At 37.4% G+C, this 27,439-nt stretch overlaps 1 protein-coding gene across 1 annotated transcript in view; it reads left to right on the top strand.

The window, feature by feature from the left end:
* VPS35L (VPS35 endosomal protein sorting factor like) overlaps window positions 1–27,439 on the top strand; it is a 49,629-nt gene that overhangs the window by 16,001 nt on the left and 6,189 nt on the right. Inside the window, 17 exon segments of the mRNA XM_051804116.1 lie at window positions 324–401; window positions 759–881; window positions 1,559–1,605; window positions 3,402–3,513; window positions 3,716–3,832; window positions 4,174–4,227; window positions 4,653–4,733; window positions 5,389–5,451; window positions 5,780–5,865; window positions 6,622–6,702; window positions 9,019–9,082; window positions 10,981–11,079; window positions 11,864–11,941; window positions 13,106–13,220; window positions 23,253–23,392; window positions 24,978–25,143; window positions 26,667–26,785. Coding sequence (XP_051660076.1) covers window positions 324–401; window positions 759–881; window positions 1,559–1,605; window positions 3,402–3,513; window positions 3,716–3,832; window positions 4,174–4,227; window positions 4,653–4,733; window positions 5,389–5,451; window positions 5,780–5,865; window positions 6,622–6,702; window positions 9,019–9,082; window positions 10,981–11,079; window positions 11,864–11,941; window positions 13,106–13,220; window positions 23,253–23,392; window positions 24,978–25,143; window positions 26,667–26,785 — 1,623 coding nt within the window.

The following is a 27,439-nucleotide window of genomic DNA, read 5'->3' as shown; positions in this document are numbered from 1 at the left end:
GGTGCTGTAAGCTCTCTGCATACAATAGGCTGTTGCAATGTGCTAGGGTAGACACTGGTTTCATCACTGCTTACAGATACTTGGAGCTGATGTTAGGATAATCATGTTTAAACACAGCTGTAACTACCTCAGGGTAGTTGTTAGTGATTGTATCTGTAATAGTAAACTAGGAAATAGTCAAAAGCATGTGATTCAATGCTCTTTGTTAATTTGATATGTGTGACTTTGGTGTATTCCTTCAGAAAGTGTGGTTTTGTCTTACAGCTGAAGGAGAGTCAAAGGTGATGGATGCTGATAAAATATTTCTCTCTCTTTTAATACAGGTTGGGATGGAAGTGGCACCACAACTCAAAGAAAGCCTGAACAAAAATTTTTTTGACTTTCTTCTAACATTTAAACAAGTAAGCAAATAGGGGGGTTATTTGCAAAATCAGATAAATACACTGCTTAGACAAACTGCCACGTACTTTTTAAAAGTCTTTGAAGTTCTTAAATCTAGATTTAGTGGTCTGCCTGTATCCAGATATAGTATGGGACATTTTACATACGTTCTGATAAGTTGAAACTTCTTTATTCTGCATATTTCCAGACTTGAATAATATTTGTTCTGAGCTTCCAAGGAATGCTTCAGAATATCTGTGTATATTTGTGATACTGTCTGTTGTCATTTCCAGTCATATACAAACTTTGGCCAGTTTATCATATCTCCCATTAAATACCTTTTCACAGCAACATATTTTCATCCTTTATTTCAACAGATACACGGGGATACTGTTCAGAACCAGCTGGTGGGACAACGTGTGGAGATGCCTTTGTATTTGACTCTATATTCTCCTGCTATAGACTGGATTTTGCAGTGTATTGCATACCATGCTCCAGAAGTAAGTAAGCAGGGTAATGCTTGATGCTAAATAAAATGTCGTGGTGAAGAGTTAATTTTGCCTGTTAAAAGCCTCACAGTCAGTATTTACATGAGTGTAAAAGTGAGTATTAAGAGCCCACATATGACTGTCTGATTCTGTCTTCTGAACAGGAATAATGTTTGCTTCCAAGTTTGACCACTTCAAGTTCATAGGCAGTATTCCTATTTGTTTCTTGCTGTCTTTTAGCTAGTTTAATATTTATGTCCTGAATTCATTAGTTTCTTCTGTTGTACAGATATAAAAATGATTTGAGTAACCTGTAGCTTTGGAATTGCTTAACACAGTGAACAGGCTGTTTTAGTCTCAGTCAGTCTGGTTTGCACTCTGGCAGAGTTGATTATCTTCACCTCTCCTGCCAGAGATAACTGACCTGGCTGGGAAATAGAGATTACTTGGAGTAATGGCAAGGCTGAAGGATCACAAATTTGAATTTCATAAAATGGTGGTTTTGATTAAAATGCCACTGTACCTATTCCAGAGGGTTTTCTTGTGTTGTAAATGCAGGATAAGACAGGATTACTGGAATGTATTGGAAAGATAATTAAAACAGCTTTTAGTAGACTTTACTACAGTAATTAAAGCTGAATTTATTTGCAAAATCTCTAATCACTAATTTTAATACGTAATTTTTCCAGGTTCTGCTTACTGAGATGATGGAGAGATGCAAAAAATTGGGGAACAAGTAAGTGTTGCACAGTGTAGAAGACAGGAGTCTGTAAAGAGTACCCGTGAGTCCCTGTAATAAAGTTCTCTCCCTCTTTTGGAAACAGTTTGGTTGCACAGTATAGCTTTCATTCTCCCAGTAGCTTACTAAATCATGATTATGAACATCTGTTTTCCAGAAATGAATTCTAAAATATGGTAGATTACTTGTAGAGTAAAAGTTAATTAGTTTAACTTGGTTGCTGCATTCTGGCTCCTAACCCAAAATTTAGGATACGTAATGTGTTCTCCATCAGCCATGTCTCTGATTCGAGGTTGTGCTTCATTTTTCTGTGTTTTGTTCCCTTTCCTTCTTCCTCTCCTCCACTGGCTACAGTCAGCCCAAAAGTGCATTTAGCAAGGGAAGCTGTAAAGCAGCTGGCAGCCTTTGGAAGATGGTAATATTTAGGCAACTGCTTTTTTCAACATTAAAATTAGTATCCCAAATGTGTCCTAGAAATTTATGTGCAGGCCAGTCACCTTCACTGAATAGTTCAGGAAGATGGGCTGGTCTGAAAGTTTTGGATGTGCTTGCTGAGTTTTGTGAATGCAGTTTGTCCTGCTGATGGGCTACTCTCTGCATTTTAGTGGGTAGGTGGGCTGAGTTCTGTGAAAGTTTTCATCTACCTATTTTTTTTTTATGATGTGCTTTGCACAGCCCAATTCTGCAGCCACTGAGGAATTTAGATGAGGAATGCCAGCATTCTGTGACTGAGCTAAGGAGTGTGGGGGAGAAGTGGGATTTTAAAAACATAATGTGAAGGTGGTATTGTATCAGAGTGTATAATACAGATAAAAGTAATTCACATACTGTGTTGTACTAATTACTTTGTACAGGTGTTGGTTTGTTTTGTGGAACTTATTTTTAAATTGACTTTTATAATTTCTCACTGTAAAGATGGCCTAAATGCCTCCTCTTTGTTCCTGTTTGCTCGTTGAAGGAAGGACAAAATGTTGAGTATAATGAAGTACTTGTCTAATGATAAAATGCAAATTCCAGTCCAGTTGTGATGGGAGCACTGATGCTCAGGCAGAAACACAGAGGGTGCTGGGCTATTTAAGCACTCTGTAGAATTTCCCTCAAGGTAAACTGCCCTGTGTTCAAACTGGCTCTTTCAGACTAGTGAAGGGCACAGTGTTTTATGAGGAAGCTTCTGCCCTAACTCATGGCTGGGTAAACTGAGTGTTACAGTAATGCAGTGAGTTCACTCTTCCATTGGTGACTTTGGCTTCATAGTAGCACAGATATGTGTCTGAATGATTAATCATAAATGTCCAAATATGTCATTGCCAGTTATCATATGATCATGACTGTTTGGATTTATTTTAATCCTAACAATGTAGCTGCTAGAAATGTGGCTTTTATAATGCTTATGTAATTTAATTCAATGAGAAAAATTTCAATGGGGATTTGCCCTCCCTAAATATTCTTCTGAACTGTAGTAAAAAAGAGTAAGTTTCTAAATGTGTCATCTGCTCCTGGTTTGCTTGATCTTTCTACTAAATTGATGCTAAAATGATGACTTCAAAAACACCTGTGTGGAACAAGTATTCTACAGGTTGGCTTTATGTTTTCTTGTTTTGCTTATGCACCATTAATCCTCACCCATGCAAGCTTGATTTGTAGGGAATTTTCCTTCCTTATCCCCTTTCTTTTCAATTTACAGTAAATGCTGGACAGTTGTTAGTCTAAGAAGCTCAGAGTAATGTAACTGCAGGGACAGCCAAGTTTTAGTTGATGCTGAGCTGCATTGATCTGTGCTGTGTTCATTGCAGTGCTTTGCTGTTGAATTCAGTAATGTCGGCGTTCAGAGCAGAGTTTATCGCTGCGAGGTCGATGGACTTCATTGCCATGATTAAAGAGTGTGATGAGTCTGGATTCCCAAAGGTAAAATTTTGTATGTAGTTTGTAACAAATCCTTTTTTTTTGCCTGACAAGAGTTCTTTGGGCTCTAGTTGCCTGTGTAACTTGCACATCACTTGATGAAAGGTGGTTTGATCTCAGAATCCTTCTGCACAGTGTACCTGCTAGAGCAGTGTTGGGTCATGCATCTTCTGCTTTTAATTTAAAACTTCTCCTTAACTTCCAGCATCTCCTCTTTCGGTCCTTGGGATTAAACTTGGCATTGGCTGATCCTCCTGAAAACGATCGCCTTCAAATATTAAATGAAGCCTGGAAGGTTATAACAAAGCTGAAGAACCCACAGGTGAGTTATTGTCTGTTCTGTTTCACTACTGATTCTGGGTTTAGGGCAAAATTGCAGCCAGTTGTTCAATTAGCATATGCTTAGCATGGCATTGTTTAGCTTTTTTAGATACACAGAGCTGCAAAAAAATGTGATGACTGGTAACACCTTTATATGATCCCTGCTTTTCTTAGCTCTACTGAAGCATAGCTGAATTCTACATAATGTAATTCTACATAAGCAACTTCTGAATCTGCATGAATCATACCTCAGGAGTTAATTCTTTTAAGTATAATTTTTGCAAGTGTATTTCTTGTAGCCTCCTGTAAATATTGGTAATCACAAGACACATGTACTTCTAGGATTACATCAACTGTGCTGAAGTGTGGGTGGAGTATACATGCAGACATTTTACAGTAAGTGAAAATTACTTTGTTTCATTTGAAGTTTTTCTGATAGAAACTAAGTGGCTGTGTTAGCAGTTTGGTATTAGAGATGGAGAAGCTTTGACTATTCCATATAAGCATGTAGGATTTCAGCAGTGAATGAGAAAATGTCTTTCCTTTCATGAAAGAGAAATAGGGACAAAAGATGCAGCTTTGTAGCTTCACCACTCCACAGCACTGCATATTTCTTATCCTTTTGTTTTAATGGCAGATGGACCAATTTAAGTAAGGATTTACTGGAGCTATGGCTAAAGTTCCTGGCTTAACTAGAGCTCTGTAAAAAGCTGATTCTTTTCCAAATGGAAATAAATTATCCACCTCAACTGATGTTCAGTATCTTGATTTATGTGCCGATTTTGTTACTGTATTTTGTAACCTTGTTTTTCGCCACACAGAAGCGAGAGGTCAATACAGTTTTGGCTGATGTTATCAAACACATGACTCCTGATCGAGCATTTGAAGATGCTTACCCACAGGTAAAGGACCTATTTTGCCAAATCTCTAAAAATCTGATGTGCATTTTCTTAAATGAAATGAATTTTTAAACATTACTGATGAATCTTACCACAAAATAATTATTTTTAAACGCTAGCTGTAATTTGGGAAGCCTTCTGGGACACTGTAGTGCTGTGATTTATTCCTCCTTTTTTCCCCTGCTCATCAGTCTTTCAGTTCTGAGAAATGCTAAACCTGAATGATTTGTGTATTTAGGAGTAGCAATAGTTAACTCCTACATCAACAGTGGTGTTTGCTGGAGGAAATTAGCAATTGTGGTAGGCTGTTTAAACAGAAGTAAACCATAAAATAATCCATCTCTGCTTGGCATTGTTAAGGTTTCAGTGAATTACTGTGTGCAGTTCTTGAGACCAAATGCCAGATGAGATATGGATTAGTTGAAGAAGGTTTTTCTGGTTACTTGGAGGGTAGATAAAGTGCCTACAAAAGAAGATTTAACAAACTGACTTGGGGATTTTTTTGTTTGTTTATTTTATTGGAGTTTTTAATGCAGAGAGCTGGAGGACATGGAGACTTTAAATTGAAAAAATTTGCCTAACTATGGTGTGGATAGTCTTAATTTAACTTGCATTACAATAATTTTCCCTTTTTTTTTTAAATTTTTTTCCCCTATAGCTGCAGTCAATTATTCAGAAAGTTATTACCTATATCTATGACTTCTCTCTGCTTTTTTCAGTGGTAAGTAATACTCTGTTTAATAAATTTTTAAGAACTATTTTGCTCTGTTTCTGCAAGAGAATTTACGTGAGTGGGATATTTAAGTTGTTTACAAGTTCACAGAATGGGATGACTTTTTATCAAGTTGGTAAGTGCAGAAATATTTTGAGAGCTTTCTACTGCTTGTACTTAAATATTCATTATTCCAATTCCAATTTTCTGTACTTTTTTTTCAGTAGACTGTTAGATTCTTTGAGTTTCTTTGTTACTATGGCATAAATATTTATTGGTTTAGTGTGTTGTTTGGTAACATACCTGATTTTACTTGTTTATGTGTTTGTACTTTCAGGAGAAATTCTTGCCATTTCTGGATATGTTCCAGAAGGAAAGTGTGAGAGTGGAGGTTTGCAAGTGCATTATGGAATCTTTTATTAAGTAAGTGGAGACTGTTGAGGTGAAATTTATTTCACATTCCAGTTGCTGTGACAGCACAGAACTGTTGCCTTGGTGTAATGGAGTATTGCCACAGTTAAAAATGAACTTAGAAACTGAAAATATCTTCCAATATTGTAAAAGGCAGACAGTCCTTTTCAAATAATTAACAGGTTCCTTGAAACATTTTTTTTAATTTTCACCTTCCCTTCAGGTATTTGCATTCAGTGCTGAGCCCCCTGAGCCTTCTGTCCCTTGGCCTTTGCTCATATGAGAGATGCTGTGGCCCCTTAATCATCTTAGTGGAGCTGCACTGCACGTGTGCCTCTGTACCTAAACGTGACATTTATCCTTCCTGGCTGTCCCTAAGTAGCTGAGAAATTACATTACATCTTGGTAGATCGAGGATTGCTTTGTTCTGATGTTCTCAGATTGCCTCAATGTATCACATATGGCTTGCTGTGTCCCTGAAGGAGTCAGATCCTGTGGCTTGTGTCCCTTAAGGAGTCAGATTCTGTGGCTTGGCACTACAGCTCTGTGTATTAAGATAATATTTCTTGACTGGCATTTGCTGGAATTTTACATCTGTTAACCACGTGATCTTTGGAGTTCTGTTGGTTCACCAATGAATATAAAACTTGAGTAGTGTCATACAGTGCTGGTGATGGGAATTATGCATGAAATCAGTGTTATTCTAGTAATTGTTTTTCATTTTGACAGAGCAGGATTTTTCATCACTTTTTCTAAAACACTTTCTAGGCATCAGCAGGAATCGACAAAGGATCCTGTTATACTCAATGCTCTTCTGCATATCTGTAAGACGATGCATGATTCTGTGAAGTAAGATTAACTTATACTAATAACTATCATTTATGCAGAGTTTGGCTGCCTGGTGTAGTTTCATGTTTCTGAGGCTGTTTGCTTCAAGGTGGATGAAGACATGAATCCAATTAGTGGTGAGGGAAGAGCTGTGAAGTGAAGTGGCAGCTTGTACCATTTGCTCTTTAATTGCTGCTGTGTTTTAAATACTGAAGCAGAATTTTAAAAGGAAAGTAGCAATGGCTTTGTAGAGTTTTCTAGTGAAGCAGAGACAGTACACGATCCAATCTTAAAAATATTTGATGAGTGAAACCAGTGTAATCTTTGAGCTACAGTGAATAATAAGCTATTTGTGAGATTCAAGTGAATATGTAGCTCCTAAAGCACAGATTGCCATACTCAATTATACCTTTTCTTTGGGCCACTATTTTCAGCTATTACAAATCTTTAAAAGAATATCTGGAAGACCTCCAGGAACTTGTGTAGGGGAAGCTAGAACTAAGGAGAAGTTCTTGAACCATCTATATCTTACCCCTAAATCCTTCTCTTCGCTTTTCCCCTTGCCTTTGAGAGCTGAGGTTGTTAGAGATCCTGGGTGCCCTGTTGCACCATCGCTGTTTCAATAGCCATTGTGCAGAGTGGAAGATGTTGTGGTTTGTAGGTAACTTGCAAAAATCACACCAAAATCTTTGTCTGATTGAAAATAGAGCCAGAATCACAATGCTCTCAAGAGCACAAATCTCCTCTTTTTTCCTCTTGAGTTGGAAGGGCACAGTTTCTTTTGGCACTCTGAGCCCAGAGCCTCTTAGTATGGCAGATGCTGCAAAGGAACTTATAGCTTTCTTGGCCTTGATAGGTCATGAATGCAAGATTTATTGCCAATAAGGAAGTAATATTTGGCATGTAATTCCAATTTATACCAGCTAGAGTGCTTTATTTTGGGTGAAAGCACCTTATTTGGCTGTATGTTGCACTAAAAGCCACTTCAGCCTTTAAATAGAACAATATATTGTACCTAAACCAGCTTATTAAGAAAAGAAATAAAGCAGTTTATGACAATCCCTATTTGGTGCTGCCTCTGACATTTTGCCAAAACAATTTGATAGTTTACTGGGATTTCTAAAATCCCTTAAACCAGCAGTTCCTTTAGCTGAGATAAGATGGTGTACGTAATTGCCTTGGTTCTGTTGGTGAATCACCATAAATTCTAGTTTTTTTGAAGTAACTCCTGCATCTATTTTTGCATCCTGGTTCAGGAAACTCCCAGCCCATTGTGTGGGGCTCACTGACCCCCATAACAGCTGTTGGAGGGTAACAACCTTTAGACTGGTAGGGGTTTGATTCAGAATTGAACTGGAAACCTATAACTGAGCTGGAGATCTCATTACAGGCCTTCTGAGCCTTTCAGAGCCCATCAGTTGACTCTTTTGACTGGCAGTGCCCTAATGAGCTAATCATGCTGAGGTTTTCTTTCCTCCTTCACTGAATTTGTATAATAAAACTATTGTTCTCTTCCCATCTGGTGTCTGAGTAGGAAATTGGTAACTGATATACCAAAGGTCAAAGCTGGAGCCAAGCATATAATAGTAAGAGGATTAAATTGTAATAGTTAATTGTTTAACTTTTTATTCATCCATTTTCAGTGAAACGGGTTTGATGTACTGGATTTTCATGTGATGTAAATTTGTTTCAAATCAGATTTTGGACTCTTGCTATAGAATAGGTGTCTGTGATAATCTTGAAAAGAAACTTCTTTTTACATATCACTTCGGTTCTTACTAAAACATCAAAAAAGCAGCAGTGTAAGAAGATGATGTTAATTATCTTTTAAATTCCAAGGCAAGGTTAGTTAGAACAAAAAACCCTAAACAAAACAAAACAAATCCCAAACCAAACAATGAGCTAATGTTGTTTTTAAAATAAATACACTTTACATATACTGTTTAAAGTTTATTTTAAAAACTTTACCCCTTAAATAGGGTGACTTTCTTCTAGGAATAGATTTACTAGTTTCTTTAGGCTTTTGGAGTCAGTTCCTACTCAAGTTCTCATGTTGCAACACAAGACTGAAGCCATTTGTTTGCTACAGTAAAGAACATTAGCTTAACTTCCTTCTCCTCAGGCCCAAATCTGAGTTTTTGTAGATTGAAAGACACTCTTAGCAATTTTTACTTTTTTTTTTTTTTTTAAATCTGGAATTTAGTTTGGTGCATGGTTGACTTGGTGATATTCATATTAAAATCAGTTTTATACATAATGTTATATAAAATATTATGTATAATTTGAACCTTTAGTAAGTAATATTCTAAAATTTACCATACAAATTTTCTCTTCCAGTGCACTAACACTTGAGGATGAGAAAAGAATGTTAGCAGCTCTGATAAATGGATTCATAAAAATGGTGAGTGACAGTTGTGTGCAGCTGTGGGGTTTACCTTAGAGCTTGGATTTTCCTGAGATCCCCACGAGGAACAGATGCCTGTGTGGCTGAATCAGAGCCCGTGTGTCTGATGCAATATCAATGTTTAAAGTGCATACATTGTTTATTTAATCGTATTTTCTGCTGGTTTTGTACATCTCCTGTAAAACATAGCAAGGATTTTAAAAAAGTTAAACAGCAATTGAAATCTTGTCTATTATAGCATCAGAGAGGTCACTGATTTATTTACCCAGCTCTAACTGGAACCAATACCAGTTTTGAGAAACACAAAATAAATATGACTTGTGTGTTATTCTTATCCCTGTTTACCTTAATTTACAAATAAGATAATTTGTATCATTAAATTAGTAGTCCCACAAGAACTCCAGGTCTTTTGCCTTGAAATTAGTTTTTAACCCTTATCCTGATAAAATCTTCTGTTGTTCTCTGGTTTTGAGATGTCAGGGTTTTTTTAGGGAGACTTTGTCAGGCTTTTTTTATTCTCTAACCATGTGCTCAATGCTTGGTTTTTCTTTCACATCCAGCTGACAGGCTCTATCTCTACTTGTCCTCTTTGTTGCAATTCTAGATGGTTGTTTTTTCTTCAGCTATAATAATTTGCTAATTAGTATGCTTTAATATAATTTTGCTTTATTAAGCTTTTTATACAGTATAATATTGTATAGTTTCCTTTAGAAGGATTTCTCACATTGAATAAAATTTGATGTGGCTTCATAGTCTTGGTTTGGGGGGGGGAAAATCCCATAGCAGCAAAATGACTAGTTATGAATTTTAAACCAGCACATATTAAAATATGAAGGGAAAAGCAGTTGTAACAGTCACCCCTGCAGTCAGTCTTTTTGTGGAAAAATTTGTATTTCTAGAGGAGTTTTCGTGAGACTGGGACTCAAGAATCAGCAGTTGTACAAATAGAGGAAAGGTGAAAACAGTTGTCTGTAATGTGAGAAGCAATCTTTTGTTTTCTGGTGCAGTTTCTTTGGTCTTTTGCTGTATGAATTGAATGTAAATTTTATTCTAATTTTGTAAAAAAAATCTTTTGCATATGACTTGAAAAATAATAAATAATGCAACCTTTACTTCTATTAGAAAAAAATTCCAATAGAATACATAAACATAGACTGCCTGGAGACTGTTTCTCATGGAAGGCTTTTAATTGACAGCTGAGACACTCCAGCTGACAGCACTTGGATTTTTTTTAAATCTAGAGAGTTGGAAGTAGGGTGTTCTCACACAAGGGTTGTTTTTTGACTTCTTTCCTGCCAGAATACAAGGTTGCAGGCTTTTGCCATACTATATAAGCAAGTATTTATTAACCAAACTCGAGGAAAACTTGCTTTTCTCTCTTGTTTATCTAGTTAGGAAAAATGCTATTTTCTCCTGAAGGCCCTTTCTCAGGACCTCAGAAATTACAGGACTTTGAATACAGGTCCACAGATGTATTTCTGTTTTTCTGGGGGGTTTTTGTTTTGCCTTTTAAGTATGATCAAAACAAGGTCTTTGTCCCTTTTCCATAAAGAGACAAGAGTTCTGCTGGTTTTGAGAACACTTTACAAACCTAGGACTTAAATTTTGTATTCTTGATAAATACTTGGTCTGTAAAGTAAAACATCATGTGGAGTATAGACAAAAAACCCACCAATAAATCTTTCATGTTTCCCTGAAAGTTAAGTATTGCAGAAGGTTAAAAGGATACAGATTATCCAGGTGCTATTTTGTTGTTACTGGTGGTTTTTTTTTCTTACCACTATATGTGGATTTTGACTTTTGAATATCTATGGTTAATCTGCACACACAGTTTTATATATCTTAAAATTAATGGCCTAAAATGATAAAATTAGGGTTTTTTTTGTCTTTTCTAGGTTTCATTTGGCCGTGACTTTGAACAACAGCTGAGTTTCTATGTTGAAGCCAGGTCAATGTTTTGCAATCTGGAGCCTGTTCTAGTCCAGCTGATTCATGTAAGCCACAGTTTATCTACATCTCCTTAATAAGTCAGGATATGTTTGCAGTTGTCCCATTCCCTGGTCAGATTATATGGCAAAATAAGTCTAAAGTATTTTTATCAAGTGTTTATAAAGTAAACTTTGATCTCATCTCTGATTTTATCTCTCTAAACACTCTGAAGTTCTTGCTTGACAGGCACGCATGGTATCATTGCAACAAAGAAAACAGGCTATCCTGCAGGAGACTTCATGTCTAATAAAATAAATGGCCCTTTTGTGCATTCAGAATTTGGGTTCTCTCTTCTATAATCCTCCATCTAGGAGAGATTAGACTGTGTCTGGCTGCAGATTCAGGCACAATCCTGCTATGACTGGGAAGGTTAATCCCTTTTCTGTATTGAGTCACAGGTAAGCATTAGCTGCATCTGATTCCTTTGGAACATTGTATCTTCTCTTAAATATTTTTAATGTTTTGGCTTTTTAATCAATGTGTTAGCTAGAAATCACTATTGTTCTGCTAGGAAAGAGGTGACAGCACTATAGCTGGGAAGCAAAGGATAGGCTAAAGGTGTGAATAAATCAATGAGTCTACCTTCACAAAAGAAGTCATATTTGCTTTAAGGAACAGTCACTAAAATTCTCCAAGTAAAAACTAAATAGTACAGTGAGGGCACCCTGTATCAGAGTTCCTTTTGGCTCTTGCTGTTCTCTAAATGCATGCAGTAAAACATGCAGTTTGTTATTTGCCACTGGGGCTGTGCATTTTTCTTCATGGTTTTCTTTTGGCTTTTATGTGTAGTCTGTGAACCAACTAGCAATGGAAACAAGAAAGGTGATGAAAGGAAATCATTCCAGAAAGACTGCTGCATTTGTCAGGGTAGGTCTGACTAATAAATTTTGAGCCTGCTTTCTTTGCAGAGAACACTATTTGCTGCCACCTAAGTTGGTAATTTTTGAAAAACTAGTTTGTTAGTATTTTTTGACACTGTTTGTAGTCTCATTTTCTCTCGTTGCCATCTCTCTTTCCTCTCGAAAGATAATGCTACTGTTTAAGAAATAAAAGACCCAAACCATCTAATAGCAGCTTTGTATTAAAAAAGAGCAGCAAGATTTGACTCCCTCTCCAAAGGGAGGCTTGTGGGAGAGCTGTTTGTGTGAGTTCTAGAAAGCTCAGCTTTTCAATTTATATTTAAAATAAAATACCAGATTTCTGTGTAACTCAATCACAGAGAGAATGGGAGATGGGGTAAAAAATACATTCAGACTTCTGTCTCGTAATATCAGAGTTGATATGCTGAAATCAGTATTTGAATTTCAAATGCAGGGCTCCTTTCGGCTTTAGTGCCTCTGAGTCTGTATGGATATGGTCAGATGTGCTTTGAACTATGCACAGGCTGTGCCAAATGCTTGTGTTCATTTCTTCTAACCTGAAATGTAGCAACCAGAGTGTCTCCATCTCCACATGTTGGGAAGCTGTTTGCATATCCTGCTATTAATGAGAGGACTTTTGTTAAGGGCACCTGTGCCGTGTCCTGGACAAGGGATGCTGGGGTGACACTGGCCAGCTTCCCTGTGCCTCGGGGCTACTTGCTCCATCCAGCTGTTTGGGCTGTTCCATGGGCCTGCAGCTGCAGCACTCTGGGCTGGATCTGCTTCCTCCCAAATACACACAGGGCACCTGCTTTGGCCAGTTTGCCACATGGTTTGTCCCTGAGGACAGTAATCTGCTTTTCTAGTTAGCTTTTGGTCTTGAGCTGCAGGCTGGTTCCCTGAGGAGAGAGGATCCCTCTGAGCTAGAGTCATAGTGTAAGTTTTGAGCTTATCTAGTAATAATAATAAAAATATTTTTATCATTACTGGAATACTTGTTAGAAATTTAAAGTTGCTGATTTGGGGTTTCACATAATATTTGCTTTCATCAAAAGCCTTTCCAGAACTGATCTACAGATTTTGATTCCTAATGGTGTATAAAATCAGTAAGGATTGCTATAACTCTGAGATAGGAATTTTATTCAGTTTAATTTTTTTTAATTTGATTTAGGCTTGTGTTGCCTTTTGCTTCATTACAATTCCGTCTCTGAGCAGCATCTTCACACGTCTTAATCTGTACCTACACTCTGGACAGGTTGCTCTGGCAAATCAGTGCCTTTCACAAGGTAAGGCATGAATTTGTCTGCTTAAAGGATCTCTTATTTCAGAAATATTTCTAACTGTGAATTATAACTTGGTCGAAATGCTAAATCATATGTATATTTATGATGTATTTAACATACAGCCCTGTTTCAGGCGCTGTTACAGTAAAAACTTGTCATATTAAAGCAGCTCTTCAATTCTAACACAAATCCTGTGATCTCAATAACCAAGACACCTGACTATAGTTAAGATAGTCCTGTCTATGAGGTAGGGTATCCCAAATTACTTAGGAATTATGGAAAGCGTGGAATGTTTTTCTCCTGCATAATTATGGAAGCACTCTAATCACAAATGATGTGCTTTATTGTATTGTGGAAAAAGAAACTAGTTCATCTGTGTAGTAATTCACAGGCTGACAAAACTCTGCAAGGAGCTTGAAAAGAATTAGAAGTTAGGTCAGGAACAGCAGAAACTTGGTATTGAAGCAGATGTGTGATAAATGCTTAGCCAAGAAAATGTGCCACTACAGCAGAGTGAAACAATGGAGTGATACCAGATCATATGAAGGTTGAAAAATATATTTTCTTTTTTTTTCGATCTAAATTAGTGATTCAACCAGGCTCTGAGCACAGTTTTCAGCCATTCTGTTAGCTCAATGCTAAGTAATTGGAAATTCTGACAAAATGTGATTTGGGGAAAACAATTGGAACTATTCTGGCACCAGAATGAGCATTAAGTCTGTATTGCCATTTAATATGATCTTTTTCCCCTTCATGTCACAAAGGGAAGACAGTTACCTATTCCAAAAGTCTTCTCATACTTTTAACTGCTTGCAGTATTTTTCTTTTCCTTTTTAAAATGATGTCATTCTACTTCGTTTTGCAATTTTTAATGCTGACTTTAAATGTCTGCTCTCTGATGGTAAACGCTTTTCCTTTACATGTTTTCAGTGGAGCTGTGAGAGTAATAAATTGGATTGCTTTGCAACATCTTTTGTTGTGGCTGCTATTAATTCTCTGTGCTTCTTCACGAGAGCTTGTTTTCCAAGCTCTGCATTTACCAGCAAGTTCCATCTGCACAAACAAGCTGACTTAGGATGCTGATTAAGACTTTTTAGTGCAGGGTGACTGTTGTATTTCTTTGTTTTGAATCTGATGTTGCCCATATAGCAAAGCAGAGGGATTTCGACTAAAGCTGGCTGTTGTGTCCAAGTATGTTGTGCAAATAAAAGATCTGCAAAGTCCGTTGTTGTGCAATTAGTATTGTGCAGTTTCTTTGTAGATAACAGAGTTTACAAAAATTGGACTCACTTTTTATTCCCCTGGCATTTTGTTTAATTGACCAGTTTACCTTATCCTGTGTATCAATTTCTGTTCTTGTTGCTGTGTTGCAGTGCCTCTCTTGTTGGAAGCAAATACAAAGCAGTTTTTCTGTAGTATTTGATCTTCGAGGATTATGCCCTGCCCATGTTGGGGCCCACTCTGTTATTTAATAATCTTTGAATTTCTAAACTGCTTTTTCACTACTTTTGTCATCCAAGTCTACTCTGAGTGAGACTCCTGGGCCCCAACAATTGTCCAGATTTTTCAATGTGAGAGTTTTATGAATGTGCACAGCTGTTTGACATGTGAACACAATGCACTCACTAAACAATTACAGGATCCCCATCCTGAAATCTTTTATGGTCACAGGTATATGCAAAGTATTATGAGCTCAGTCTCTAAACTGTAGGTTTATTAACCACACTTTCCTGAATTTTAGACCCACAAGCTAGAGAAAGGAGCATTTGGTTCATCTCCAGTTTTATTAAAATGAAGCATGTGCAAAACTCTGGTATTCAGTAACTCACTTCATTTACCAAGGTTTTATTGTTACACACTTTTTTTGCTTCCTTGGAAAAGCTATTTTGAGTATAATTTGTATTCAGAGACATGTCACTTGCATGAGTAATTTAGCATGTGTTAACCAGTTAGGCACTGTCTTGGGACATTTTTTGTGAAATGTCTTTCCATATGCTGATGCACTGAAGTCAGATAATGTGTCCTTGAAAGTTACTCCTAACACAGTTTAATCTGTATCCTAACTGCATGAGTAAGAAGAGGTAAGAAGTACTGATTAATTCATAACAGCAAATTTCAATCCAGTCAGTTTACTCAGTTAACTGATGCCAGTTAGACACCAATCTACTAAAACCAATGCAGCATGAAGATTTAAGAGTGTGCAATTAATGCTACCATTAGGCCAGGAAGTGAAATTGTGCTTTGTCTGTAACCCTTATTTCATGCTGATTTGGATTAGCTTAATTGGTTTAAAATTGTGCAGAGAAATAAAACTGAAAGGTAATGTACCTGATGTGATAGCTCAGTCAGCAGTGGAGTGTGCATGGGTGTGTGTGTGCAGTTTGTCTTTAAAGATTCCAGCTGTTGTTTTTAACAAATTAAATTCTTGGGTTTTTCTTAATTTTAAGTTCTTATGGAGGAGTCTAGCTACTTCAGTGAGTAGAGTTTTCACTTAAACACATAACAAAATTGAGTTCCACAACTTCTATTGGCAATAGGGAGATTTCTCTGAATTGGCAATGTATCTAACTTGAAAAAGGAGCAGAATTACATGTTGGGGTAGATAAGGGGAATTAAAAAAATTGCTTTTTTTATAAAGAGGATGTGCAAGTCATAACAATAAATAAAGTTTATGAGTCTGAGGATTGCACTGATAAACTACCAACAACTGGAGAGCCACAGCTAATCTGCTTATAACTGGAGGGGTTTGGTTTTACCTCATTCCCAGTCTCAAGGGGCAGCAGTAGTAGGCTGTCAGTCCTAGTGTCTTGCTATTCCCATTTCCTCTATCAAATCTGAGCCTTGCCTGCTGGGATTTGCCACACAAATCAAGTGTTTGAACTCACCCAAATACTTCAGTATTAGAAAGTTGTAACTGTAATCTTTCTTGGAATAGATTTTCTTTAATACAATGAAATTGGGTCAGAAATGTGAATTTATAGGCTCATGAAATTCCAATCTTAATACACTGATGGATGTCTGTCTGGGCATACTGTTCAGTATGTACTGAACATGGCTATTGTCTCTTTTGTCTCCAGCTCCCAAGAGCTGTTTTAAATAAAATGAATCTGTAATTATGTTTAAAATGTTTTAGGTGTTTTTGTCCTGGATGCATAGTTTGTACCCTTGGAGAACTATTAAGAGCTCACTTTTGAAAAAGAGATTTTACAGAAATGGGCTTTTCATTTTTTTAGCTGAGCCACTAAACACTGCATGCTGAGAGGAATAAATTCTCATCAGTCATGCTTCCTGCCATGGGGAGTGCTGAGACTAAATTGAGATTAAAAGCATGCTCCGTTGTGTCACTCCTCTGGATTTCTGAGATATAGGTATTATTTTAATTGCACATATTTCCTCCCTGTGGAAATGCTACTTTTGTCTGTCAGAGAACAGCCAGCATGAGTTTTTAATTGTTGGTCACAGCATTCAGCAGGTGGGTGGAGATGACGTAACTTTCTGGTACTGTGTGTTAAGCAGCAGTTTTGTTTTAAAGGCTGTGAAATCTTTGCCTCACTTCAGAAGTAACATGCTGAGTGAATAGGGTAATTCAACTGATTCTATGTGACTAATTTCAGTGGGATACTGTCAAACATAAAATTATGAAAATGGAGTCTGTCCCTCAGACCAACTGATGCAGACCTTTTCGTTTGCCAAATGCGGATTTCAATTCTGAAGCATACGGTGCTTAATGTACTTCTAGGTATTTGTTCTGTTCTCCAATTGTAGCTGAAACACAGTTTCACCTAGTAGATTGCAAAAGTAATTTCTTTTCTACTGCAGAATATGTTACTTTTCCATGAATGTTCTCTAAATACGACAGGCTTCAGCCAAACTCTGGAGAAAGTATGGTATGGAAAATCTAATAAGTAATTTTAAATCATAGTCTATTAATGTTTGAGAGTATTTTCTCAGTAGCATTAGATAAAAATTTTTAGTGTTTTTTCCTAAGCTCCTAAAATCTTCATAGATCTGAAGAATATAAATAGAGAGAATTTGAGGGAAAGAATTTAGAGAAATAAGAATTTGAAGAGATTTTCCTGATTACAGATTTTGGTACTTCTTAGCTATTGCTTCTCTGGTGAGATCGCTGTATGTTGTCTCCGTTATGTTTTTAAATGCTGTTTTCCTTGAAGGTAGCAAAGGAGCTTTGAGGAGAAGTGGTGAGATACTGTTTTCCTTACTAGTAATTACTAGTAATGCTAAATGTTGCTTTATTTGAACAGAATTATGAATTGTACTGTTACCTGGGATTTCCATAGCTGGAAATTTCTCTCATTCCCTGAGCTTTGTGTTGTTCCTCTCTTTATCCCAGCCAATAGCTTTTCCATATGATGTGAGAGAGATGACATCTCTGTCTCTGTAAGCTTTTCAGACTAGTATTTTATATCAGATTGTCAGTTCTTCAAGTCTGTCTAGCCCATGACCTGTTTTTGAAAGTGTCTAGTAGCATCTACTAAGGGAACCTACAGGGAACACTAATGTATAATGATGCTTCTTGACTTTCAGCTGCAGGTGATCTAAATACATCCTTCAACAAAGCTTGTGTATGGACCATAGTACTTAATAAAATAAATGGACCAATCCTTAGGCATTTAATTTTTTAATAAATCTTTACTTTTTGACCTTTGTAACTTCATGTGACAGTGAGTTCCACAGTTACCTGTTAGCTGAATGTCTTAGAGCTTGCAGCTGATCTGCAAGTTATACTGAGCAAAATTCAGTCATTCTGAATTCATTTTCTTGCTGTCTGTGAGATGATGGAGTTGGTAAGTTCTGAAGAATTTGTTGTCAGTATAGTCTTTTCTAATAAGGAAACAGTTCCCTTAGCACCTTTTTAATCTTTTTGTCCCTTTGGAAATGGGAAGATCAGGACTGTATTCCAGGTATAAATGCACAACAGCTATAAAAATGATACAATGACACCTCAGTTTTCCATTACTCTCCTAATGATTCTTATAATTGCCTTGCCTTTTCGACAGCTGTTTAGGATGTAGTTTTCAGGAAAACATCTATAATGACTCCAAAATCTTTCATGAGTGTAAATAGCCTATTTAGAGCTTATCTTTCTGCGCTTATAGCAAGGGCTGTTTCTTTCCCCACATGCCTTACTAATATTAGAGTTCATCTGCTGCTTTATTGCTCAGAATCATGAGATCCATCTGTGATGCTTTGCACTCGCGTTCCAGACTAGTCTGCAAACATTGTCACCTCCCAGCTCATCATAAGGACATGTCTCTGCAAAACCTTAAGGAATGCAGTAGTCCTTTTGCTCCACTGTGAAAACTTTTTATTCCCACTCCTTTCCCTGCCCACCCCATCTTTTATTGTTATGTATCCTCGCGAGGACTTTCCTCCTTATCTTCTGTCAGCTTAGTTGCTTAAAGAGCCTTTTCTATAAGGAACACTTAAATATTTTTTTAAACCCAGATATTTGTATTAACTGAGTTACTTTTAAACATAAACTTGGTGGTTCTTTGGAAAACTTGATTTCTCTCTGCAAATACCGTATTGACTCTTTAGCCTTGTATCGTGTTTTTCCATATGGCTGTTCATTGGATTTTTTTTCACCTCATAATAACAAGGAGAAACCTAGTATTTACCTATAGCATTTCTTATTTCAAAATTTCCAGTATTTCTAGTGGAGCTTTCTTTAGAGACTCCTGCTGATGTGTTACCTCATAATCTTTAGGGATTATGTGGAATGCAGAGAGGCAGGCTGAAATTTGTGGTGTTTTTTGGGGGGGTAGTGATGGTGTGTGTTGCATTTACTGACTACAACTTAAGAATAAAATATCTTGTGTCCAGTGTCCTGGCTCATCCTGTGTCATCTCCCTGTACACATCTTCCCTTCCACCTCCATGTGCTGTTGGAAGTACTAAGGCCTTGCTAACAACCTCTGCTTGAGCTATGCCTAAAACTGGCTCTAGCAGGCTTCATCCACATAACTAGCTTTTTATCTGCAACTAATTCATAGTATGAATTAACATAGTACATTCCAGTTCACCAAGCAGCAGGGCATTCATTTTCTGATATCAACTTTGTTACTTCAAATAATTCTTTGTAGTTTCTGGACTGGAAGTGATGTGCAGATAATTTTAAGATGGAGAATAATGTTCAGTAGTTCAAGGGAAATCCACATTTCAACAATGTGGCAGAACTCTCACAGTGACCTCATTAACGTGAGGAGAAGGTGTTTCATATGTTTGCAACGCTTGGTTGTCAAAACAGTAATGGATTAATTTCTTTAACAGAAAAACTAAGGCAACAAAACCCCCACAATTGCTTCCCATTAATTTTTTTGTGCTGGAGTACAAGGCTTCATTGAATTACCAGCATCTGTCAGATGTGGAAGCAAAATCTTCAGAGTATTACATTAGGTTTGACAGTGTTGTGAGACATGACAGTGGTGTGGAATGCAGAAGGCTGTGTATGGTCCCTGGTTTTGTCCTTTGGGTGGACTTAGCCTGGTGTAATTGTACCCGGGTCTAAAAATAGTTTGGGTAGGTATGTCAAGCTCGCTCCCTTTTGCTCTTTGAAGGTGGACTTAAGGAGCTTAATTGTTTTCCCATCTCTAATGGCTTTGTTCCTTCTTGATTTTTTGCCTGCCTGAAATCTTAAATTTGTCCAGTTTAATTGGCTATCACAGATGCAGCAAATACAATGCAAGCTGAATTTTTATATCTAAAGAGATTGATATATAGGAATATATGGAGGTAAATAAAGTTGTCTGTAGGTATAATTAAATGTGTGTGTACATGTGCCCTCATGAATATTGTCAACAGCAAAACATCCACCACCAATATCACTTGCTTTTCCTTGTGTAGTAGAGTCTTTCTGGAAGTGCTGACTTGGTTATCCAAGACTGTTAGTTTTTGTAGCCTGAAGGTCAGCATGTATGCTTGGGGGAAAGATTTATAGGATTATGGTCAACCAAAATGAGGGAGCTGCTGTGAAAGGATAAATGTAGCGAAGCATGAAGTATGTTATGTTCGGAGCACTGCACAAGATATTAACAGCAGTCTGGGAAGGCTTCATCATGATGATTTGTTGTAGTGCACAGGCTGCTCTCCCCTTATCCAGTTTAACAGGGGGTCACTTTAGAAGCAGTGTTGTACTTTAGGCAGATAAGGAAACAGCATCTTTTGTCAGAAGAAGCCTTTTTTACCTTTTTTTTTTTTTTTTTTTAATCAAGAACATAACATCATTGTGGTTTTTGATGCTTTTTTAGTGGTTCCTTATACCTTTTGGAAGCCAGGAAAAGTGGTGTAGGGTTTTGTTTTAAAACATCTCTACAGTAATAGCTTTAAAAATTGACTTTTAAAGATACAGAGAAAGCACCATTGCATAACCTTGTAATTAAGGTAGTTCAGAATTAAACACTGATGCTCATTTCATACTTCTTAAGAAAATAGCAGGTCTGTGACACCCTGTTTAGTGAACTTCTTCAAACTCAGAGCATGTGATGCATACTGACACCTCCCTGCAAGTGAATAGGGTGGTAGTGTTTGGAGGACAAGTAGCTTTCTGCAGTCTGTAATAAAAACCTTCACATGAATATGCATTTATTTTTGCTTTTTATGAAGCACATATATCTTGGATAAATGTGCTTTTAGTGTTCCAGCATAAAGCCATTTTGTGGTTAGCACAGATTGGCAGGACTTGTAGCAAAATGAACATATTTTCCTTTGCCAGGACTAGCGGATGTACCGAAGTAAAATACAACTGCTTTGTGCTGTATTGCTTTTTTGACTTGCCTTGTTGCATTGGGGGGAAAGCAGGAGGAAAAAGGCAAGAAACAAGGATTAAAAGTGTGGGGCAAGAGCCCCCCAGTCTTTCCTTTGTGCTGGGACAGTGACAGTATGTGGGGTTTGCAGGGTGACTCTGTGGCAGGGGACAGCAGCCAGGTGAAGAAGCCCAGGGGCAGCTGCTCTGTGACTGCCATGGGTAGGGAAGATAAAGACGGAAGCGCAGCAGAACTCGTGGCAGCCCAGGCAGGGCCTGCTGAGCTGTCTGTGGGGCAGGCAGGTCTCTCCTCATTCCAGCAGCACTCACCTGCAGAGGAGCCAGGCATGCTGCTCTTCCCAACCCGTTAATGAGGGAGCTCCTGGCTCTGGAGCTGCCCAGCCAGATGAGAAGGCACTTCTCATTCACAGCAACGGCAGGAGGGCCAGAACAGTAAATTGAATCAAATTTCAGTTTTTCGAAGTGAAGATGAGAGGGTTTGGGTTTGCATTAGGGCAGAAGTTTAGAGGAGAATGTGTAGGACTGTGATTTCTGGGAGAGCAGTAAATTAGGGTGAGGTATTAGCAGCTCTTTCACTGTGCAGACTGATTGCTGCTCAGGTCATTCTTGTCCTGCCTTCTGAAGTTATTTCATAACAGGAGTGTTCTCTGCACAGACATGGGTACTTTGGTATGCAGACTGTTCTCTGAGGCACATTTTTCGTTTGTCTGGTCACATGTTTTTATTGTATGGTGATGTGGGACATGCACTTTTATTTTTTTTTCTGCTGAGACAACTGTGGAAGTGACAGCGATTCATTTACTTGTGCTAGAATGAACATCTGCTGCTACTTTCCTTTCTCTAATAAAGCTCAGAGAAAGATTACTTACCTTCTTTTGGGTTGGCCGTCTAAACTTGTATGTTATTTGAAATAAATAAAAAACATTCTTTCACCTCAAAATAAATGTGCAGAATAAAAGGAGGTACGATGTGTGACAGAAGGGGTCTGTGTTCTAAGCACTGAAAAGTTCAGAAAGGCTTGAGCCCTCATGTGCTGAAAAGAAATAAGAGTCAGAAGAACTACAGTTTTTCCAAAGCACATGTTTCCCTGGTATTCCTCATAAGCTTAAATTAGATATCAGTTGGTACTATATTTAGCAAATTTTCTTGGAGTCTCAAATGAATTTTTCCAGAGCAAGCTGCACTCCTGGAAATGTCCATGCCTGCCTGTCAGTGGTATCTCCATCCCAGCCATGTAACACCTCTTTGCTTTCACCAAGAACTCTCTTTTCTCTTTGATAAAATCTGATTTAATGGCCTTGGTACCTGTTCCTGTAAAATAAAGATATGGCATTAATTCAGAAGGATGCTTTGAAATATATGGCTGAACAGCTCAAGTGAGATGTGGATACTTGGATATTCTGAAATGTAGCCAAGAAAGTGCAAAACAATGTTGCTGTCAGAAATTTTTTGTGAACTCAGCATATATAGGGGGTCATCTAGTGTAAGAGGGAAAATATTGTTGCTTTTAATTTGTGAATATTAATAACCCAAGGAATAGATGTTCTAGTGTTTGGAATTTTTATTTTTGTAAGCTTAGAGACATACTAAAGAGTTATGAAAAACTTCTTAGTAGCTATTTTGCCAAGGCCACAATGGTGGATGGTTTCTCTAATTCCTGTATTGTGATTCTTGGAAAGAAGTCTTTTATCTAGGTAACTAACAATACCTCAGGTTCTGGTACTATATTAATATTTTACTTTTAAGTATTATAAATAATTAGAGAAATGAAGTTGTATATAACTTCCTTATAACTTTAACAGCCTTTTGTGAATGAATTGGTAAAGAAGATAGCACAAACCTTTTTTCCCCCCCTTTGGATTCCCCATGCTCCTGGCATAAGCACTTCTTTAGATAAGTCAATTTTGATCATGTGCTAATTTCTTTATTATATATTATTAGTATATATTATTATATTAATATTATTTATTATTATATATGTATTATATGTGAAATGATGATGTCTCCTTATTTCACAAAAGGGAAGAGTTCTAATTTCAAAAGTCTTGAGTGAGGCGGGAATTTCTTTTGAAGAAACACCATCACTTGAATTACCACAGATTTTGACTGCTGAGTCTTGAGTTTCTTTGCAGTTAAGCACAGATTCATTTTCTGTAATCTGTTGGGATCAAACTCAGAGCAATCATTGGGCCACAGGCACTTCTGCCATCGTGGCTGAAGTGATAATACAGCAACTCTGTTTTTGTTTTGTAGCTGATGCTTTTTTCAAAGCTGCAGTGAGCCTTGTTCCTGAAGTGCCAAAAATGATCAGTGTAGATGGAAAGATGCGACCTTCTGATGCCTTCCTCCTGGAATTCCTTTGTAATTTTTTTTCCACGTTATTAGTTGTTCCGGTGAGTTGTGTGTGCATGAACAGCACGTGGGCTGGTAGACTATTTTGACTTTCCTGTTGAAAAATTTAGAGTAGGCTGGGCTTTTGGAGTGGCAGATACAGTGATTAGTTTTCTATGAGCAAGGTGAACTGATTTGGTCATTGGCTGCAAAATCACTCACCCCAATGGAAAATGGGGAGGCAGAACCTGTGGAGGAGGAGGTGCCTCAGTAGCACCTTGCACTTAACTAGATTGAGGTAGAATGAAATCCATTGTCATTTAATTGTGTAAACATCAATTACTGTTTTATTACCTAAGCACTCAAAAAAATCCAATACCTTAGCAGGGGAAAAATACAGAGCTCTAGTTTCTATTAGTTTCAGTTACTCTGTTATAGGCTGCCTAATCATTTGAGTGAAAACAATATTTAGAAGATGTGTTTTGGCATAACCTTCTTCTGATGATGAATATTTCACAAAGTACTACCATTCTACACCCTTCCAATTTTTAACTAATTGTCAAATTGAGAGAGAGAGGGAGAAATAATTTTCCTTCCAATATTTTCAGCTATAGGTAAAAGATGAGGGAAAATTGTAAATTAATCTGGAAGACTAGAAAAAGAGAAGTTTGAGGTATATTCATTTGTTCTTGGAAAAAGTAGGTTGTTCCTCCTAACTGAAACACTCCTAATAGTTTTCTCCTTCCTTTTTAATTTGACCATATTTGGTGAAGCAGCACAATGTGGTGCTGTCCAAATCCTCCTCATCAGAGCAGTGCATTCTCCTTATTCCAGCGGACCCCTCACATTCAATAATGAAGAATAACTTGCAATGAGATGCCAGGATTCAGAAATTATCTTCTGTAATTTTTTCTTCTATTTACTTTACAGAAGATCAGAAGGAAATGTCCTCAGTGGACTGTGATTTGTCGTATGTGTGTTGGTATCACTGCACCACTTGCCAACTGGAAATGAGCTTGGTGCAGCGATGAATTCATGAATTCATATGAATTCATAGGCAGGTGAACATGTTGCTCAATACAGCTCAGGTGCTCCTGGAGCTTATTTTACATCTGAGCAGTTTTCCTTCCATAAGCTGCTTGCAAAAACTCCCAGCTTATGTAAAGCAGACATCTTTCTACTCCTTTCATGTTAAAAGGTTGTCTGTAACTCTGACTTCCCAGTGTAGGTGTTCTTCTGAAACTCATAATTATATGTTATATACTACAGCTTACTGACATGATTTTATTAAAAAAAAATCTACCCAGTGTTTAATTTTAGAGGCTTAGCTGTTAAGAAGCTGACAATTAATTTTATACTACTTCCCTGTGACTAGAAAACAAAACATTTCAAAACTTCGTGGAGGCTGCCTAGTTCAAGTTCTGATTATGGGTCAAATGGACATTTTAGATGGAAACTGGAACAAATTTTTAAAAGGATTTGCAGGAAGCATACTTGGGAAAAGTAGCTGGCAACTTTAATTATATTGTAGTTTTGCTTTTATGGAGCTTATATTGTGACTCTAAACCACTGAATGACTGCAGATAATCCTGTTTTCGGGGGGTTGTTGTGGTGTTGGTTTTGACCCATCTTTTTTCTTTTCTGTAGGACCATCCAGAGCAAGGAGTGTTGTTTCTTGTGCGAGGATTACTGAATGTGATCCAGGATTATACTTGGGAGGATAACAGCGATGACAAAGTCAGGATTTATACTAATGTTTTGCATCTGCTGTCTGCAATGACTCAAGAAGCATATATCTACCATGTAGATAAAGGTAACTCCTGAGGGGGGCTCTGGGTCCTGGCATTCCCACCATGCAGTTTGTAGTATTGTGTGACCACTGTACCTCGTCAATGAAGATCAATGGTAACCAGACTTACAGAATGGGTTATTTTTCTATCCAGTTCCAGGTATTGTAACTTAAAATAATCACAGGAGGTGGCTCCTGAACAGATGCACAGTCTGTTCTTTAAAGGGAATCTGTGCAGAGTGGGTTACTTAGTTTGCTCCTGGTGATGGTGGTGCAAATGCTTGTAAGTGTGAACTATTCAAGTAAATATTAGAACTTTAAAAATATGGAGAGGTTTTTTTTAGTCGTAAGTATCAACTTGATTTATACTTATCATTGGTGTTTCATTCACATTTATTAACAACTCCAGTTTTCAGAATGTAAAGCCTAGACTCCATTCTTTAAATGATGTATTTGCTGCTTCAAAGACAGGCTTTCAGTTTTGGAAATTGTGGTGATAATTTATAAAAATCTTCAGAATAGCTAGAAAATTCTAAAGATTTTACATTTTATAAAATAGCCATCATCTTTTTTGCAATAATATTTTTGTATGCTTTAAAATTTGAGTATTTGTCTTCTGATTATAGATTACTAAATTAAAATAAATAATTGAGTCTTTTAAAGCATACTGGAAGATTAGTGAGTCAGAGACCAAGCTACTTTGATTTTTTCTTTTAGTTGCACAGGGCTTTCACAGAGAGGCAGACTGGAATATATTCTGTAGTTCTTCTGGTGAATAGTCTGTCAGAGTTACCACCCATGACAAAATATCTCTTGCAGTTAGCAGCACAGAAAATAGCTGTCAGTTGAACTACTACTCTGCAGTAAATCTGCTCTTCAAATTCTGTAAGGAAGTGTGGTTTAGCTGCTTTTTCTTTCACTCAGTTTTTTATATGACAAAAATAGCTGCATAATCCTGAAATGAGAAATTGGAATTATAATGGAGACAAGCATGGAAATATAAATTGTAATTTTTACCCTGTAGTTAGATGATGCACCATGTACCTTAGCTTCTCAAAATCAAGTTTACTTGGAAACAGGGGATCATCTTTTATCTTTTGTTCTTTCTGATTTACCTAGACTACACTTAAATCTATGAATTTCTTGTAACCTATTTCACAGTAAAATACAAATAAAACTATTTGGCCTAGTCCTGCTACCACTGAAGATAATGGCCATACTCTTCTAAAGTGATGGGGGCACTGTCTCTGTGGAAAAAGTGAAAATTCACACTATATGTTGTTTTGCATTAAGTCTAGCAGGTATTTTTGAGCCTGGCTGCATCCAGGAATACGGGACTGGCTTTAAGCTAGAAGATTCTTTTCAGTGTTCCTAAAATCAAAAGCACGTAGTTGGCAACTGAGTGGTAGGCACCTAAACAACATTGTTCTGTTTGTGTTTCATGGAAGAGGGTCATTTTATAACTTCCACATGTGGTCTTCTATCAATCTGTAGCAAACAAATGCATAGCTCTTTAGCCAGACCTAAGCTTGAATTCATCTCTGCAGTTGATTCCAATGATGCCTTGTATGGTGGAGACTCCAAGTTCCTGGCTGAAATTAATAAGCTGTGTGAAACAGTGATAGCACAGATCCTGGATCATCTGAAAACCCTTGGAAAAGAAGAGGTATGTTCTTACTCAGCTTGATTCAATACAAACTAAAAGTAATTTGAAGAAACACACCATCCTTGACCAGGCACTGGTCTTTTTGAAAGCTCCAGGAGCCTTTTAACAGGAGGAAATCGGGTAATTTTACTTGTTTAAAAAGTGAGTTTGTCACATAGGCAGGCTTGTGGTGGAGGCACCTAATGATGTGAAGCAGATGATGCCACAGTTATAATCCATGTTTAAGATGCAGGCAGAAGTTTCCTGCTCAGCTCTGTGCTGCCAGGGGTGGGTCACTGAGCTGACAGGCAGCAGAGGCTACTCTGGCACACCGTGGTATTGATTGTGGCCGTGCACCAAGGAGTGACTGTGCTGCAGTACAGAGTGATCACTGCAGAGCAGCACTCTGCACTGAGAGTGAGCTTTAATTAACTGGCTTGAGTCCTGCTGTAGTCTGGTTATGGAAACGTGGTGCTCTTTGGGGTTAGAGGTAGCTTTAAATTAACCAGCTTGAGTCCTGATGTAATTTCGGCATGGAAATATGATGGTCGGTGTAGGATAACTTTTTTCTTGTGAGTCTTTCTGACTATAATGAGCTCTGTGATGATGATATTGCAGTTATTGGCCTAAGATAGAATTGGAGACAGTGCCACAGTCACTCCTTTGATGGCAGTA

This window comes from Manacus candei, unplaced genomic scaffold (assembly GCF_025592945.1).
Source record: "Manacus candei isolate 608988 ecotype Guabito, Panama unplaced genomic scaffold, ASM2559294v1 h1tg000002l, whole genome shotgun sequence".
Taxonomy (NCBI): Eukaryota; Metazoa; Chordata; class Aves; order Passeriformes; family Pipridae; genus Manacus; species Manacus candei.
The sequence above is the reverse complement of the archived record's forward strand: the minus strand, read 5'-3'. Positions and strand labels throughout refer to the sequence as shown.